This window comes from Pygocentrus nattereri, chromosome 8 (genome assembly GCF_015220715.1).
Source record: "Pygocentrus nattereri isolate fPygNat1 chromosome 8, fPygNat1.pri, whole genome shotgun sequence".
In the NCBI taxonomy this organism is placed as follows: Eukaryota; Metazoa; Chordata; class Actinopteri; order Characiformes; family Serrasalmidae; genus Pygocentrus; species Pygocentrus nattereri.
In genome coordinates this window covers 40,749,200-40,763,609 of record NC_051218.1, presented here as the reverse complement: position 1 = coordinate 40,763,609, position 14,410 = coordinate 40,749,200, and the positions used below count along the sequence as shown (strand labels likewise).

The 14,410-nt window shown below is 38.4% G+C and overlaps 1 protein-coding gene across 2 annotated transcripts in view; it reads left to right on the top strand.

Moving 5' to 3' along the window:
* The window catches only part of aff2 (AF4/FMR2 family, member 2), a 321,218-nt gene extending 308,431 nt beyond the window's left edge, over positions 1-12,787 (top strand). For both annotated transcript variants that reach the window (XM_017692144.2, XM_017692143.2), the window contains one exon: positions 3,531-12,787. In XM_017692144.2, the coding sequence (XP_017547633.1) occupies positions 3,531-3,652 (122 nt within the window). In that variant the 3' untranslated portion in view covers positions 3,653-12,787. The remainder of the gene's footprint in view (positions 1-3,530) is intronic.
* Positions 12,788-14,410: the final 1,623 nt, after the last annotated feature.

Genomic DNA, 14,410 nt, shown 5'->3' with positions numbered 1-14,410 from the left:
AAACTCAATAAAAACACTTTTGTTGACTTGCTTGCTCACCTATAATGACGTAAATCCAATTTGCATCCAGATTTCCACATTTCCACATTTTGAATATATTCTGTCAATTAAAATGAATAAAAAATAACATTGAACAGAATCTGAAAGTCCTCTAAAACAGGCAGAAATCACATTTTGTGAGTGCTGTGAAAAGAGATTTAATGGTCAGTTTCCTGGATATGGAATATGTCTACTCTTAGATGAAGTTGCTGTGCCATTGGTGAATCACCATAGGGAATTGTTTATAGTCTAGGCTTAGGCTTAATCTGGGTCTGGAAAACTTCCCTAAAGTGACTCAGAGTAATTAGTAGATTTTTTTTCTAATAAACAGTGTATTTTCTACTGTATAAGTCATTTTCTTTATTTATACTTTTATTTATATTCAAGTAAATTACCACTACCATAGATATATAATACTATCGTTTTCAGACAGACCTCATTAACCTATGAATGTATGGCATGTGCCATAAAGAACCTGTACTTGAATGGCTGACAAAGTCATAATTGCAAGTGGTAAAAAGTTACCCAAGTTTACAAATTTACCAACCAGAGCACTGTGTGATACCAGAGATTGTTGTCCAAGTTAGCATTGGTCCATACATCTGTATATACAGTCATATACAAAGTTTATGCAAACATATCCTTAGTTTATAGAAGTGTGTAGTAATAATCTGGACCAACCTGTGGCTCGTGGCAATTTAAGGGGTTCAGTTATTTTCACTTAGAAAATCAAACCATGTAATTTGACCAAAGGTGTTAAAACCTTTGCATACATCTATACAAATTGATCATATGATACATTTATCAGTCGCTGATAAACCAACACAAAAGGCTGGCGGTTACAGTGTGATTTGGCAGTGTGACAATTTTTCCACCTTATAAGTTGACAAGGATCATACAAACACACTAAAAGCCTGAACTCAGCCTGTCTGCAGAGGAATTTAGGACATATTTTGTCTCATACTGGGCGTAGTCCAAGACTCTGTTTGATTTTCAATGGACTATAAGCATGAATAATAAAGTTTAGTATTTATGTCTGGAAAATCAGCCCATTAAGTTTAATAGTCACGCTCTGATTTCTTGCAATATGGTAACATATTTAATAATTTATTTACATGAAAACTCCAGAATCAACCAAATCGTTGAGCCATCTGAGTTTGAAAATAGCAGTGAGTGAATGGAATTCCACTCACAGCATTACAGCATGTCCATTTCCCTCTGGTTTTTAGTGCACTGGAAAATATTCATTCTGAATGAGCAGCAAAGCCACTTGCTCATGAACCTGATTGGTCTTATTTTACATGTTATCTACATCTGTCAGAGGTTGAAAGGAGGTTGAAAGACAGAGCTGGCCCCTTTCACACATTATCCTTATCAGTGACTGAACATTTGTATGGACCACTGGAGACGGAGTGGCTTCGTAGTGCTGGAGGTTTGATGTGGCTTCCTCTGTCATTTCCTCTCACGCTCGTTCCTCTAGAGAAGGCTAATTAAAAAGTGCCGAGGCACTGTATGTGTCGTGTGCGGTTTCTCTGCTTCGGAAGTTATCCATAAGAAGCCAGTGTGACCCTCTCTCCCTCTCCCCTTCTCCCTGTCTCTTTTCATAATGAACTCAATTAGGGCCTGTTGGGTTCAGCCTTTGGTCAGAACGATGTTGAAACTGGCCAATTACAGCACAGTGAGCTTAGATGTAGGGCTGTTAGGTACACCCAAGCAGCTATAGTCATACGGAGAGGTTATGAGCACACTGGCCTTTAGTTAATTGCGACGTGTCATTAGCTGGTGAAAAGAGACCATCAAGTATTTTCCATCACTGTTCTGTTGAAACAAAGATCTTTTGCAGTCCATCACACCTAATTTTTCATCTTAACCTACTCAGGTTCAAGAGTTTTAATCCCAGCATTTTCTTTTAAGTTATTTATTCATTTTACTGTCACACTTGTCAGGTAGCAGTTACAATCACATATTTCAGGTGTAGTTATATTTAAATGTACTGTATGTATTCAGAAAGAAAAAAGACACCAATAATTATGTCACAGCAGTGACCTATAAACAAAAATAAACACATTTAGAATAGGTACTTAATAACCTGGATTTACTGGATAGATACAACAGTGTAGAAAAAATTGTTGAATAAGACAAATTAAGATAAGATTAAAAAAATACTTTTTTGGATTTTTGTCAATGTTGTTTTTGAAAAAAGATCTGTTTGATTTGTTTTACAGTGAAGCTAAAAGACTTTTCTCATGTGCTCATCTCTGCCAAAACAGAGTTTTAGTCCATAAGTAGAGCCTTATTTTAGCCACACCCTAACCCTGTATTTTAGGGCACGAAGTGAGACTGCATTCTTGTCCTTCATGGCCACATGGTGAGCAGTTAGTTTGCTTTGAAGTAAATGTGTCCCAAAGTCTCAAACTGTCACTGTCACTACCGAAACACATATTTTCTGCAATTCCGTATATAATATTTTTTGTGTTTTAACCAAAATATTTTATGTGTGTACAGCTGTTTGCTCATCATGTATAGCATTTTTGAGTTGTGCTCAAAATGAGCTGAAATTGTCTTTCCCAAAATAGTCATTACTGACACATTTGGTCCAGTAGGTTATTGTTTTAGTAGTGACAGAATGGAATGTTCCATCATTTATTTTAATAGAATTGACCTAATTAAGGTGCAGAGCCTGTAGAAAAGTCCAAATGTGTTTTCAGCTCTGACCAATTCAGGAGAATCATTATGTATTCATATAATGTAACATTACGCATTAGTGCAGAGCAATAGCTTGCTAATGGGAGATGGCTAGCTGCTGCTTACATGCAAAGATTTTTTGCCAATCCGACGGAACACGTTCTGATTACAGATTAAGACTGAGGTGTTTATTCTCACTCTACTCTACAATCTGTTTACATGCTCACTGCAAGTATTCAGAGCCAAAGTGATGCACATGCGTAAAGAGCCGCTCAGTGTAAGTGTAAGTCCAGTCAGAGCGAGACGAGCAGCACAAGCTGGACGCCTGTCCCACCACCACCTTTTAAAGATCGAAGCATAACCTTTGTCTTCTCTGCAGACCAGTTTCTGCTCTGTCATGTTAAACGTTAAAAAATTTTGTTATTATACAACGCAGAACGTACTTACACTTTCTGATTGGGAGAGTAATCAGATACAGGTGTTTACATGGTTATTTACAGGATTGCCCAGCTATGGACATTTTTGTCGCTTTGTTTTTTTTCAGTTTTTGGCTGTGAAATTCCAAAAAAATAAAATTCTGCATCCACATATATTAGCATTGCATTTGGAATGTAATGGTCTTTCAATTAAGTGCTTTAATTAAAAGTAGCTCATTTTTAAAGAAATATCAAATCAGTATTGGTATTAAATAGTACAGTTTCCATATGAGTTTTTTTATGTAGTAAGAAGTGCAAGAAGTTTGAATTACTAATACCTGCTCATGATTTGTCTTCACACTGTGCCTTTTTGTGTTCTTTGCCTGACAGAGTTCTTTCAGGAGCTGGACTCAGTGATGGAACCACTGACACAACACAGCAGCATGACGGAACTGGTGCGCTACATCCGCCAAGGACTGCACTGGCTCCGGATCGAGGCCCATTTGTTATAGTGTTGGCGCTTTCACTGTGCTCTCTCACTTTCTCTCTCTCGCTCTCTCACTCTCTCTCTCTCTCTCTCTCTCTAGCTCACTTTCTCACTCTCTTCCTCTCCATCTTGTCTTTCCTTCCATCACTCACTCCTTCCACCGGTATTGCCACCAGCACTGCCATCTCCGAGCCACCGGGACCCTGACAGAGGTTCAGACATTCGTCCTGCAAAACTGTGGTTGTCCCAGCGGCCCATGATCATCAGCTTTTACAGAATAGGGAATGGTAGCACATGTGGAACGTAAGGTGCTGTCGTTTTGGGGAATACTAGAGTAGGCACTATAAGAGCAGACTTGGGCATATGCACTCTTAAAAATGAAGGTGCCAGAAACCTTTTTGGATGAATAGTTCTTTAACCGACAGTACCGACAGTACATGACTGAGGTATCCTTGAGCAAGGCACCTAACCCCCAACCGCTCCCCGGATGCTGCGGATAGGGCTGCCCACCGCTCCGGGCAAGTGTGCTCACTGCCCCCTAGTGTTTGTGTGTGCTGCTCACTAGTGTGTATGTGGCATCTCACTTCACAGATGGGTTAAAAGCGGAAGTGAAATTTCCCCGTTGTGGGACTAATGAGGGTCTCTTAATCTAAATCTTAAAATTTAGTTTAATCTGCTCTTGTCCAGGATTTTTCCGTTCTGCTTTTGCATTTATTTCCATTTTTGAAGAGCATAATCTAACAAAAGAAATTTCAGAAAATTCAGAAATTTTGTGTCACAAGCCACTTTTTGAATAGCATGACACCTAGTGTTGCTCTGATTAGCAACTCACAAGTGAGTGTGTTTACATGCACTCGATAATCCACTAATTCAGATTTCTGCAGTTATCCAATTATTCAAATGATCATGTAAACACCATACTCCAATTTAGAAACCTGATCTAGAAATCCAGTCAAGAAATCCGATAAAGAGAGCTGCATTTTAGCTCAGTAATCAGATTTTTCAGTGCTTGTGAACTCTGATTTCTCTCAGATTTCTCAGTCTGAAACAGATGGCAGTGCCAGAAGCAGCATTGCCATATTGATGTAATGAGGGATTTAATTATTCTATGTTTTCTAGATGATGTTTGTTCATATTTCTAGGTAAAATGGCGTGATGTTTTTAAAAAGCTGCAGCATTAAGTTCGAGTTTTACATTTACATCACGTCTTCTGTCGGTTTATTGCCTGGGTTGCAGTCTGATTATTGCCATCATCTGATTACTCAAGTGCATGTAAACGCATTGATCAGATTACTGTCAAAATGTAATTTTCAGCAGTTATTGGATTATTAAGTGTATGTAAACGCATTCAATAATAAGTGCTTACCAATCTGAATTTGACTCAACATCCAACAGTACAAGACGCTTCATGGGTCTCTGGTTGTACACACTGAACTTTATTGAGTGATGCTGTTTTACATATATATGTATATGTATATGTAAAACTTAAAGTTATTCTTTATTAAATGATGCTATGTTTCCCAACAGGGACATGTGACACAACTCTTCTGGCAGCAGAATGAAAACAGCAACTTTTTTGTAAAATCAGGTTCATGGGGTCAAAAAATACAATTGAGCCCATTGAGTTGAAAGGTTCTTTAGGGAAATCTATGGAATTGCTCTAAAGAACCCCTTTTTGGCACCTTTGTTTTTATGAGTATATTGAGATGAGGTGTTAAAGCAGCATTAGTGGAATCCTGGCTGTGGATAACAAAAATCAGCAATGTTAAAATAGATCATGCATCTTCCCACAGCCATTACAGCAACATGGGTTTTGCTGCAGTACTACAATAGGTTAGATGATTAGTTTGGGTTGAGATGGGTCAAGAGAAGCTCTTTTTAAAAACCAGACAAAGTCTGATTTCTTCTTTTTTTATGTACAGTGCAGATTGTTTGCTATAAGCAACAACCATCTCATTCTGGAGAAGGTTTACACAGGTGCCCAGCATGTAATCCTTCTCCATGTCAGTATTGTTTCTTTGTATTGCATCTCTTGATGGCTTCATAATATCTGTCTTGAGGGATTGGTGGTCAAAGGCGTAGCAAAAAAACACCAGTCAGATGAGATCCATCCCTCAAATAGCCCTGCTCCTGCACTCTACAGTGCCATAATAACTATCGATATGTAACACTCACGTTGGCTTTCTTCCAAAGCTGAATTCCTTATGGGGACCACATGTCTTAAATTTGCCACAAACTGTTTTGACGGAAGACTCCCTGTGCAATTGACCGATTACATATGCACATTTGACAGAGCATTGTCTCCGTGGCTCGATGGCTCTTTTGATCTTTCCAATATGTACCATACTGACTGTGTTCTATATGGCAACTCTTTTACTATTTGATGTTTGTTCAACTCTTGCATGTTCACGGAGAGTGTTCTAGATAGTTTCCGAGGAAGTCCGTCATCAGTCATGATTATCCAAGTTTTATGAAGTGTTCTGTGCTGTGTTTTTCTCTTTTGTTTTGCTTTATCTGGGAAAAGAGGGGGTGGGGGATTTCAGCATCTTTGTTGGTGCGCAAACACACAACATTAAGTTGTTATCTATAAAGAGTTTAGCACCAGCTGTATGTCAGTTACTCCCACAAGCGCTCCTGAACAAACTGATTCGACCTGTAGAGGATATCATGTAGCCTGATGACATTCTGAATGAACATCTTTCAGTCATTTAGCAGTTTGTGAACTCTTTATCGATGGTACCTTAATGTTGGTTATCAATAGTACACTGTTATGTCCACTGTCAGTGAGATTCGCGCCACTTCTCCATTGCTGTTCTGTTTCGTTCCGTCAGCGTAGGTGCATGAGAACGTCTCGGTGGAGGATTGCGTGGCAGATTCTCAGTGGCGAGTGTCGTTTCCATTGATTACACCGCACAGCTCGTAGGTTTCAGTTCTGTACCATCTTCGAGAGCCTGAATGTGAGTGAGAGAGAGAGTATATGTGTGTGAAATGTGAATTTCACCAAGATTATACAAAAGTGCCTGCGTATGCAATGAGAATTTATTAGAGTCTATATTTAAGAACAAGAATGAATCTAAGTGATTTTTCCATACCATATTGGTATATTCGATTTTTTTTTGTTCTTTTCGTACAACCACGATTATTTATTTGTGTACTTTATACTGGCAACAGTGATACCTGTTTTGGCTTTAACGTTTCAGATGTATAATAAGGACATTTCGAATTCCTTTTCTGCTCTGATGACGATAGAAAATGACTCGTACGTAACTAAATTAGAGGCAGTCGAGTCTGCCAGTTTCTGAATGGAAATGTACTCAGATGTGGTGGATAGTCGCCTAACCAGAAGATAAAGCTGCATCAGGAAATAATAGTTGAATCGCAAGACAGCCATAAATTCTGAATATGTAGTTCAATATTTCTTAAACAAGCTTCTCTAGAATCTCTAGAATCTACACAGGAAGATTACTAGTGTTCAGTCAGCACCTATGTACATTTAAGGTGAGTGTAAATAGACGTTGTACAGTCGAGAGCCGTTTAACGGTGAAGGTGTTCATTTAACCCGGTGAATTTACTGTGTATCTTTATGCAGTGCTCTACGTCGCTGACATTCAAACAGTACGCTGATCGATCAATACATTCTTATCATAGTGCAATAGCTGTTGGACACAGTAATCCGCAAAGTGCGAATAGCAATATGGATATAGTTGATTAGTCATTCTTGTAATCTCAGATAGTCAATAAAGCTACTTTTGCAGGTATATTTATCAATATTTTTTTCTCGTCAACAGAAGCACTCAAACACTCCCATATTTCCCGGTCGTCAAGGCGAGCCTTGCACGTTTTCCATATGCAAATAATCAAATTCCCTTCTTCAGTCCAAAGTTACCAACTGTCGCCTCGTTTGTTGGGTGGTGGGTTTGTAAAAATGTAAGTGGCTCGTGCCGCAGCTGTTTCTGCACTTGTTTGTGTCATGCCAGTCTGTCAAAGAAATCTGGGCCCCTCTGGCAGCTAATCAACAACAAGCAGCGCTGGCTTCTTCCAGCAGTGGCATCATCAGCCTGCTGCGCACAGACCTGCTCCAGCTTTACCACACACTTCTGACGTCCCCACACTGTCCCAAGAACAAATACTGCATTTCAGATCAACATGAACATGGTTTAGTCGTAATCTCTCCTCACTATGACTTATTAATAGTAGGAATTATTTTTAAAAAGCATTTGTAAAAAGCCAATAGATTTTAAAACGTACTGTTGCAGACGGGTTATTACAATGTAATATCATGGTACAATTTTACAACATATCGTCACTGTCATAACCAAACCAACTCTGACTTTTCACAAAAAAGAAAAAGTGCGAGTAAAATGATGCAAAGTAAAATAAATTTTGGCCATTTCTGTTGGTCCATTCATCATGAAATATTCAGACAATACTACATAAAGGGGCAGCAGATATTGTCAAATGGTGTAAAAATATTTTAGAGGGTTTTGATATGCAAAATGCGACAGCGACATGTTTATCAAAGTTACATAGTTTGCATAGATGACATTTTTAAAATTGATATATATTTAATTTAGGAATACATAATATTAAGTGATCATATAACCAATAGTTTTCAACTCTGAATGCAGTAAAAAACTGATATTATGTACATTCGGATGATAATAACATACCGTGCTGTGCAAAAGTCATCCATTTGTTTACCTTCCTGTTAAAACAGCCGTTGAGTTGTTCGTTTTTCACTGTGAGGAAAGAAAGGAAACATTTACAGGAAATTACATAAAAGCCTCAACAGCTACATGTAATTTGAGTTTTTTCGGTATTTACTTTGTCCAATCTTTGCTTGGATAACTTTTTTGGGAGGTGCAGCCGTAACTGGATGGTTTTAAGATTGGAAGGATGGAAGAGATAAAATGGCATTAGGTGCAGAAAAGTAAAGAGTGGACAAATCAGTGCTGAGAGATTTGATATTAATCTTAACATTGAAGGTTTTTCTTTAATGGCTGGAATTTGTATAAACGGAAGGCTGGTCTATGACTTTTGCACAGTACTGTACATTTTCCTGAATTTGAATATTTATCTTCGCTAATGTGCTTATTAAATTGCCACTCTAATTTTAATATTAGAGAGAAGACCTACAAGGTCTATAGGAAAATGACATGCAGTCCTGTATGATATGAAATGATTGGTTCCAAAGCACGTTATAGACCACTTTAATAAATTTTATCTTTTTCATGACATACAATGTTGGCAGTTGGCTTTACAAGAAACATCAGTACTATATTATGATTAGTGCCACTTTTATTAGAGAAATAAATATGTTTTACATTATACGGCAGCTTTTCCAATACTCATCATATGGATGTACAGCATTTAAGAACGAAACTCCTCATATGCTGACCAAATAAGAGGGAAAAAAATCATATATTCATATCAAAGATATGTTTCGTAGCATATTTCTGGATCAGTGTGACTATGTATGCCACAGCTTTGTTAATATTCTGTAGATACAGTGTGATCGTTCATGAGAGAATTCAATTAAAATTTGTGATTTGTGTACAAATCGTAACCTTTCTCAAGCGACTTTATATTCCATAATACCATACAGACACCCAGAAGGCTAAGCTGTCTAGTTCATAATGTCCATGGCATAAAAACTATATCTTTTAGACTCAAACATGATGCTTTACAGAACAAACATTTATGGCACTTGAGTTATCATTTAGCTGTTGGTGTTATTTATTTGACATTTTAAATCAAGACTTTGCATCTGCATTTGCACCTAAGCAACATTTCAGAAATGTTTTGCGTATGTCGTATGTTTAGGATGGCCTTGACTTCACTTTAGACTCTCTTCCAGTCTGTTCCGTTGCTAATTCTCACTAAGAGCAGCTCTTTAGTCAGCAGTTGAATGACATTTACCTTCGGAAACACCACCGTCACCTGTGTAGCAGGTTGTTTGTTGTTCTTTTCCTGTTCCACTTTAATAAGTGAGGCGGAGGCGCGAAAAAAGGGTTTCCATTTAAAGTGGCCTCAGCTGGAGACGTTCTGTTTGCTCTGCAAATCAAACATGTAAATAGCTCATCAACACGAAATCTCCACATCGCGTCAGTCAATTAAAGATCTTCCAGAACCCGCGCTGATGAAGAGACAGCATGCACTGTGATATTCACATGACTGGCATGGATTGTCCTTAATTCCGTCTTTTTCATGGCACAGGACGTAAAACACTCGCCGGATGTGAAATAATTCAAAACCAAACATGAAACGTAGCTTTGCCTGCAGCTTTTACTCCATTCGTATCTACGTTATTTAAGGCTGTTACCTTAGCAGGTAAATTAGGGTGGTTTGGAGGGCAGTTTCTAACATCATCAGAGGCATTTTTTTCTACTTCCTTTTGATATGCATATTTCTTTCATTGTTCCATTCGATCGAAATGCCTTGTAACTAAAGAAAACACGTACGTAAAGCAAGGAGCAATGATCCGCAGTCTTGTTCAGTCTAGTTTCGTCTTCTTATGTACAGTACAGAGTGGTGCTCCATCATTTGTGTCTTTTCGATGTTGAGGATTGTATCGGCTCAAGGTGTTGCGTTTGACCTTGCTCGACCTATTGCCTTGAAGCATCGCGGATTAACGTAATCTCTTATCCCCCCCGGCGTTTTATTATTCAGAATCCATTCTGCTGCTTCATCACATTTCACTTTGAGTCATTCCATCATCATTTGGAGTGTCGAGTGTTTTCATTTCTTTTGATTTCTGTAAAGCCGAGTGTACAGCTTATTGACGCGAAAGGGGGTTTTGTAAAAGAAAGGCATTTACTTTACTTACATCCTACTTAAAGGGACTGTTTGACATTTCTCTCCTCAGTTAAACTCATGTTCACTGGATTCCTCTCTCTGAGTGCAGCTGTCAAAGCCTCTGAGCTTACAGGAGGACTAGAGGAGCAGGCAGTGGTGCTTAATTGAGATATTACCTTACTGACACTCATAAATCAGAGGATCTACAGTATGCACAGTACTGTTCCGTGGTTCGAGAATCACTTGCCATGCAACATTATATACATTCAAAATTCACAAAAGGGTATTTTTTAGATATTTTATTCAATATTTCAAGAATTATTTGAACAGGTAGTTACTGATTGACATGTAATATACCATAATTGTCTATTTACCTCTGCCTTTTTTCTTGAGGTCTGTTTCTAACATTTGTGTGGTTTTATGTACCAAAAACAGTGGTTTTATGTCCTAAATCCCAAATTTTCTTTCTTTCTTTCTTTCTTTCTTTCTTTCTTTACCTTTTAGAATGAAACATGCTAATTTTGTGACTGAGCCTCATTCAAAAAGCAGTTCAGGCTGCAACACTCCTTATAACTTAAGCTATAATGGGCGGGGCTAAACTGCTATAGACTGAATTGGCAGGTACATGTAAATGTGTGAGATTTCATGAAAATCACAAAAATCAAATTCAAAATGGGCTGTTTTTGCAGCTTGCAGCAGCTTGCTGCTGGTGTTGTAGCAAAAATTTGGGCACTCCTGGCTCAAATTATATACATTTTGTTCATTTTAAAAACTTTTTTAAAACTATGTTAATTTGTTAAATTAACACATTTTAAAAATAAACAGAAATTGTGCAGTAAATTTACAGAAAAATGCAATTTTGTAGTGTTCTCTGTAAAGGATGATGTAACTTATTTCCACTTAGAAAATCAACAGAACATAATATGACCAGGGTGTTCAAGCTTCTGCACAAACCTGTGTACATGGACTGTAAGGTCTGGGTAGTGATTGGCACTTTTTAAAAACTTTTAATACTGTTTGTTTACTTCATAAAACTCTTTCATTTAATACGCTGGTTTTCCATAAAATGGGCCCTTAATCATTTTATTAGAACATTTTTCTAGAGTTTTCTCTTTCGTTTTAGAACCATCTACAGCTCTGTTCATCATGGTTATGTTTATATAAAACCAGATTGGTTTTGTATTGCTGAAAAGAGTGATTCCAAACTTCTGAACAGTACCGTATTCACTGTCAGCAGAACACAAATGTTTCTAAATATTTCGTAACTGCTGTAGAAAAAAAACATCATTGTTTAATTTCATTTCTCTAACCACATATAAACGGAGCTCCCCCACTTCTTTTCAGAGGGCCTGTTTCTGCACATTTTCATTATGCTAAGTGCTGTTGACACTGCGCTGAGAAGGAGACGTTACTACTTACGAATATGTGTTAAACTGAAATGGGTGAAAAAAATGTTGAACTGTTCCTTTAACGTGGATCATTAAAGGCCATGAAACAAACCAAAAGGCAAAAATCTCAAAGTACGATAGATGTGTTATGTAAAAGAACGTGAATATAATAATTCCAGCTGTGGAGAATATCTCGAATCAAAACTGGAGCGATTTTCCAAAGAGTTAGCCTTATAGGAAATGAGATCAATGTGGATGTTTATCAGCTTGGTTTTAGAAACGGGACCACCGTAATCTCTGTACATCTGTAATCTCTAGACAGATGTTAGTTCTATTTCAAGTGAGGCGTATTTTAGTTGAGGTTTTATAATGAAGGTGAAATGTCTGACCACTTGTCAACACTTTTAAACTCACCGGACATTTCAAGCAGGTCAGCTCTTAATCCGAAAGCTACAAAAATCGGGTCCATGAAGCTCGAGAAGTGCTTCAGTGCTACCTATTGCCTAAAGGACATTAATTGAAGGTGAAGAAAGCGAAGGGTTTCTACTCCAAGTAAATCGCCTTTATCTCATTGGGGTATAGACCATTTCAAATGGACATTTGTTGTACTCAGTAACTGCAATGACAGAAGATTTCAGTGTTCTGGCATGCTGTAGACTTTAGTTTGTTTGTTTTTTTTTTTTCTTTGTACAGAGCAGGACGCCTGCAGTGCTATGAATTTATACATGTATAGTTGTAAGAATTCATTTTAAAATGCGTTATGTATCAAAGAATCTTCCTGCCTGGTTAGCTTTGTATTTCAAATGTGTTGCACAAGTTCAGCGATTTTTTTATCATTCTTTTTTGCCTATTGTATGTTTATTTTATAATAAAACTGTCAAATGTAATGAACAAAAAACTGAGATGTAGTTATGCTGTTTTTAAATGTTTAATGTCTGTATAAAAATGCTGAATAAAACTGGTATGAGCCAAACGGACCAGCTTGAAGGAGTTTTTCAGTTCACAGGTCAAAACCTATCTGCCGTAAATGCAGGAAGAAGTCGTTTGTATTCGATTGACAGCCTCAGTTAAAGGTTTTATTGTCACGCCAGTCATCTATCATGTCTTTCCCTAAGCTTTTTTAAATGGGAATTCCACCATTTGTTTTTCACATTTCTGAAGAAATCAGTTATTGAGATGTAAACAAAGTGATTCAAAGGTCTGATGTGAAGCAGTGCTCTGTAGAGAAGCTTTACTCTTTACTCTGTTTGTGAGAGGAGGCCGTGATCAGAATAGGCGGCAGTAATTAAAAAATTAGCAGTAATTTACATTTACGTTTACAGTATTTAGCAGATGCTCTTATCCAGAGCAACTTACAAAGAGTGCTTTGTCTGTCTAGAGGACGTATCTTTGCTAGTTACCAGTAGGTTAGAGAGAAAGACAGTCCTGAGCTCAGATACTAATAGAAACACATTCTTTTTGATACCCAGAGAAAAAGGAACAGACCCGTGCAATAAAATACATTACAATACACTACAATCAATACTTAATTCAGTGCTCATTTAAGTGCTGTGTAAAGAGACGGTCTTCAGTCTGCGTTTGAAGACAGCAAGAGACTCTGCTGTTCGGACAGCCAGTGGGAGTTTGTTCCACCACCTGGGTGCCAGAACAGAGAAAAGTCTTGATGTTTGTCTTCCACACGCCTTGAAGGATGGCCGGTCAAGCTGAGCTGTACTCGAAGCTGGAAGGGCTCTTGGTACAGTTCGAGTTTTGACCATTGCCATCAAGCAGGTAGCGGCTGATCCATTTTTGGCTTTGTAGGCATCAGGGTTTTAAATCTGATGCATGCAGCTACAAGAAGCCAGTGAAGGGAGCGCAGCAGTGGGGTGATGTGGCTGAACTTGGGTAGATTGAAGACGAGCCGTGCTGCTAGATTCTGGATGAGTTGCAGAGGCTTGATGACCTGCATGGGAAGAGTTGCAGTAGTCAAGCCTTGAGATGACAAGAGACTGCACTAGCACCTGGGCGGCCTTTCGGGTGAGGAAGGGTCAGATCCTACGGATGTTGTACAGGAGATATCTGCATGACAGAGTCAGGTTCGCGATGTGACTCGAGAACGATAACTGACCATCCAGAATCACACCAAGACTTCTTGCCTCTACAGATGGAACAATCAGAGATTTCTCGAATGAGGTGGCAAGATCATGATGAGGACCTGTGGTTGCAGGGATGAATATCAGCTCAGTCTTGCTAGGATTGAGCTTCACATGCTGAGATGCAACTGGAAACCTGTGCGTCAGAGGGAGAGAAACAAAGCATTAGTTGAGTGTCATCAGCATAGCAGTGATGAGAGAAGCCATGAGAGGATATTACATCACCAAGAGAGCTAGTGTAAAGAGAAAAGAGAAGAGGACTCAGCACCGAGCCTTGTGGGACACCCGTGTGAACCCTCTCCATGTTACCTGATAAGAGCGACCCTCCAGGTAGGACTTGAACCACTTCCACACAGAGCCAGTGATTCCATGGTTGGTGAGGGCATTCAGGAGGATTGTGTGGTTGACCGCGTCAAAAGCTGCTATACAATGACTATTCCAGATGCATAAACACATTCCAGCCATTTA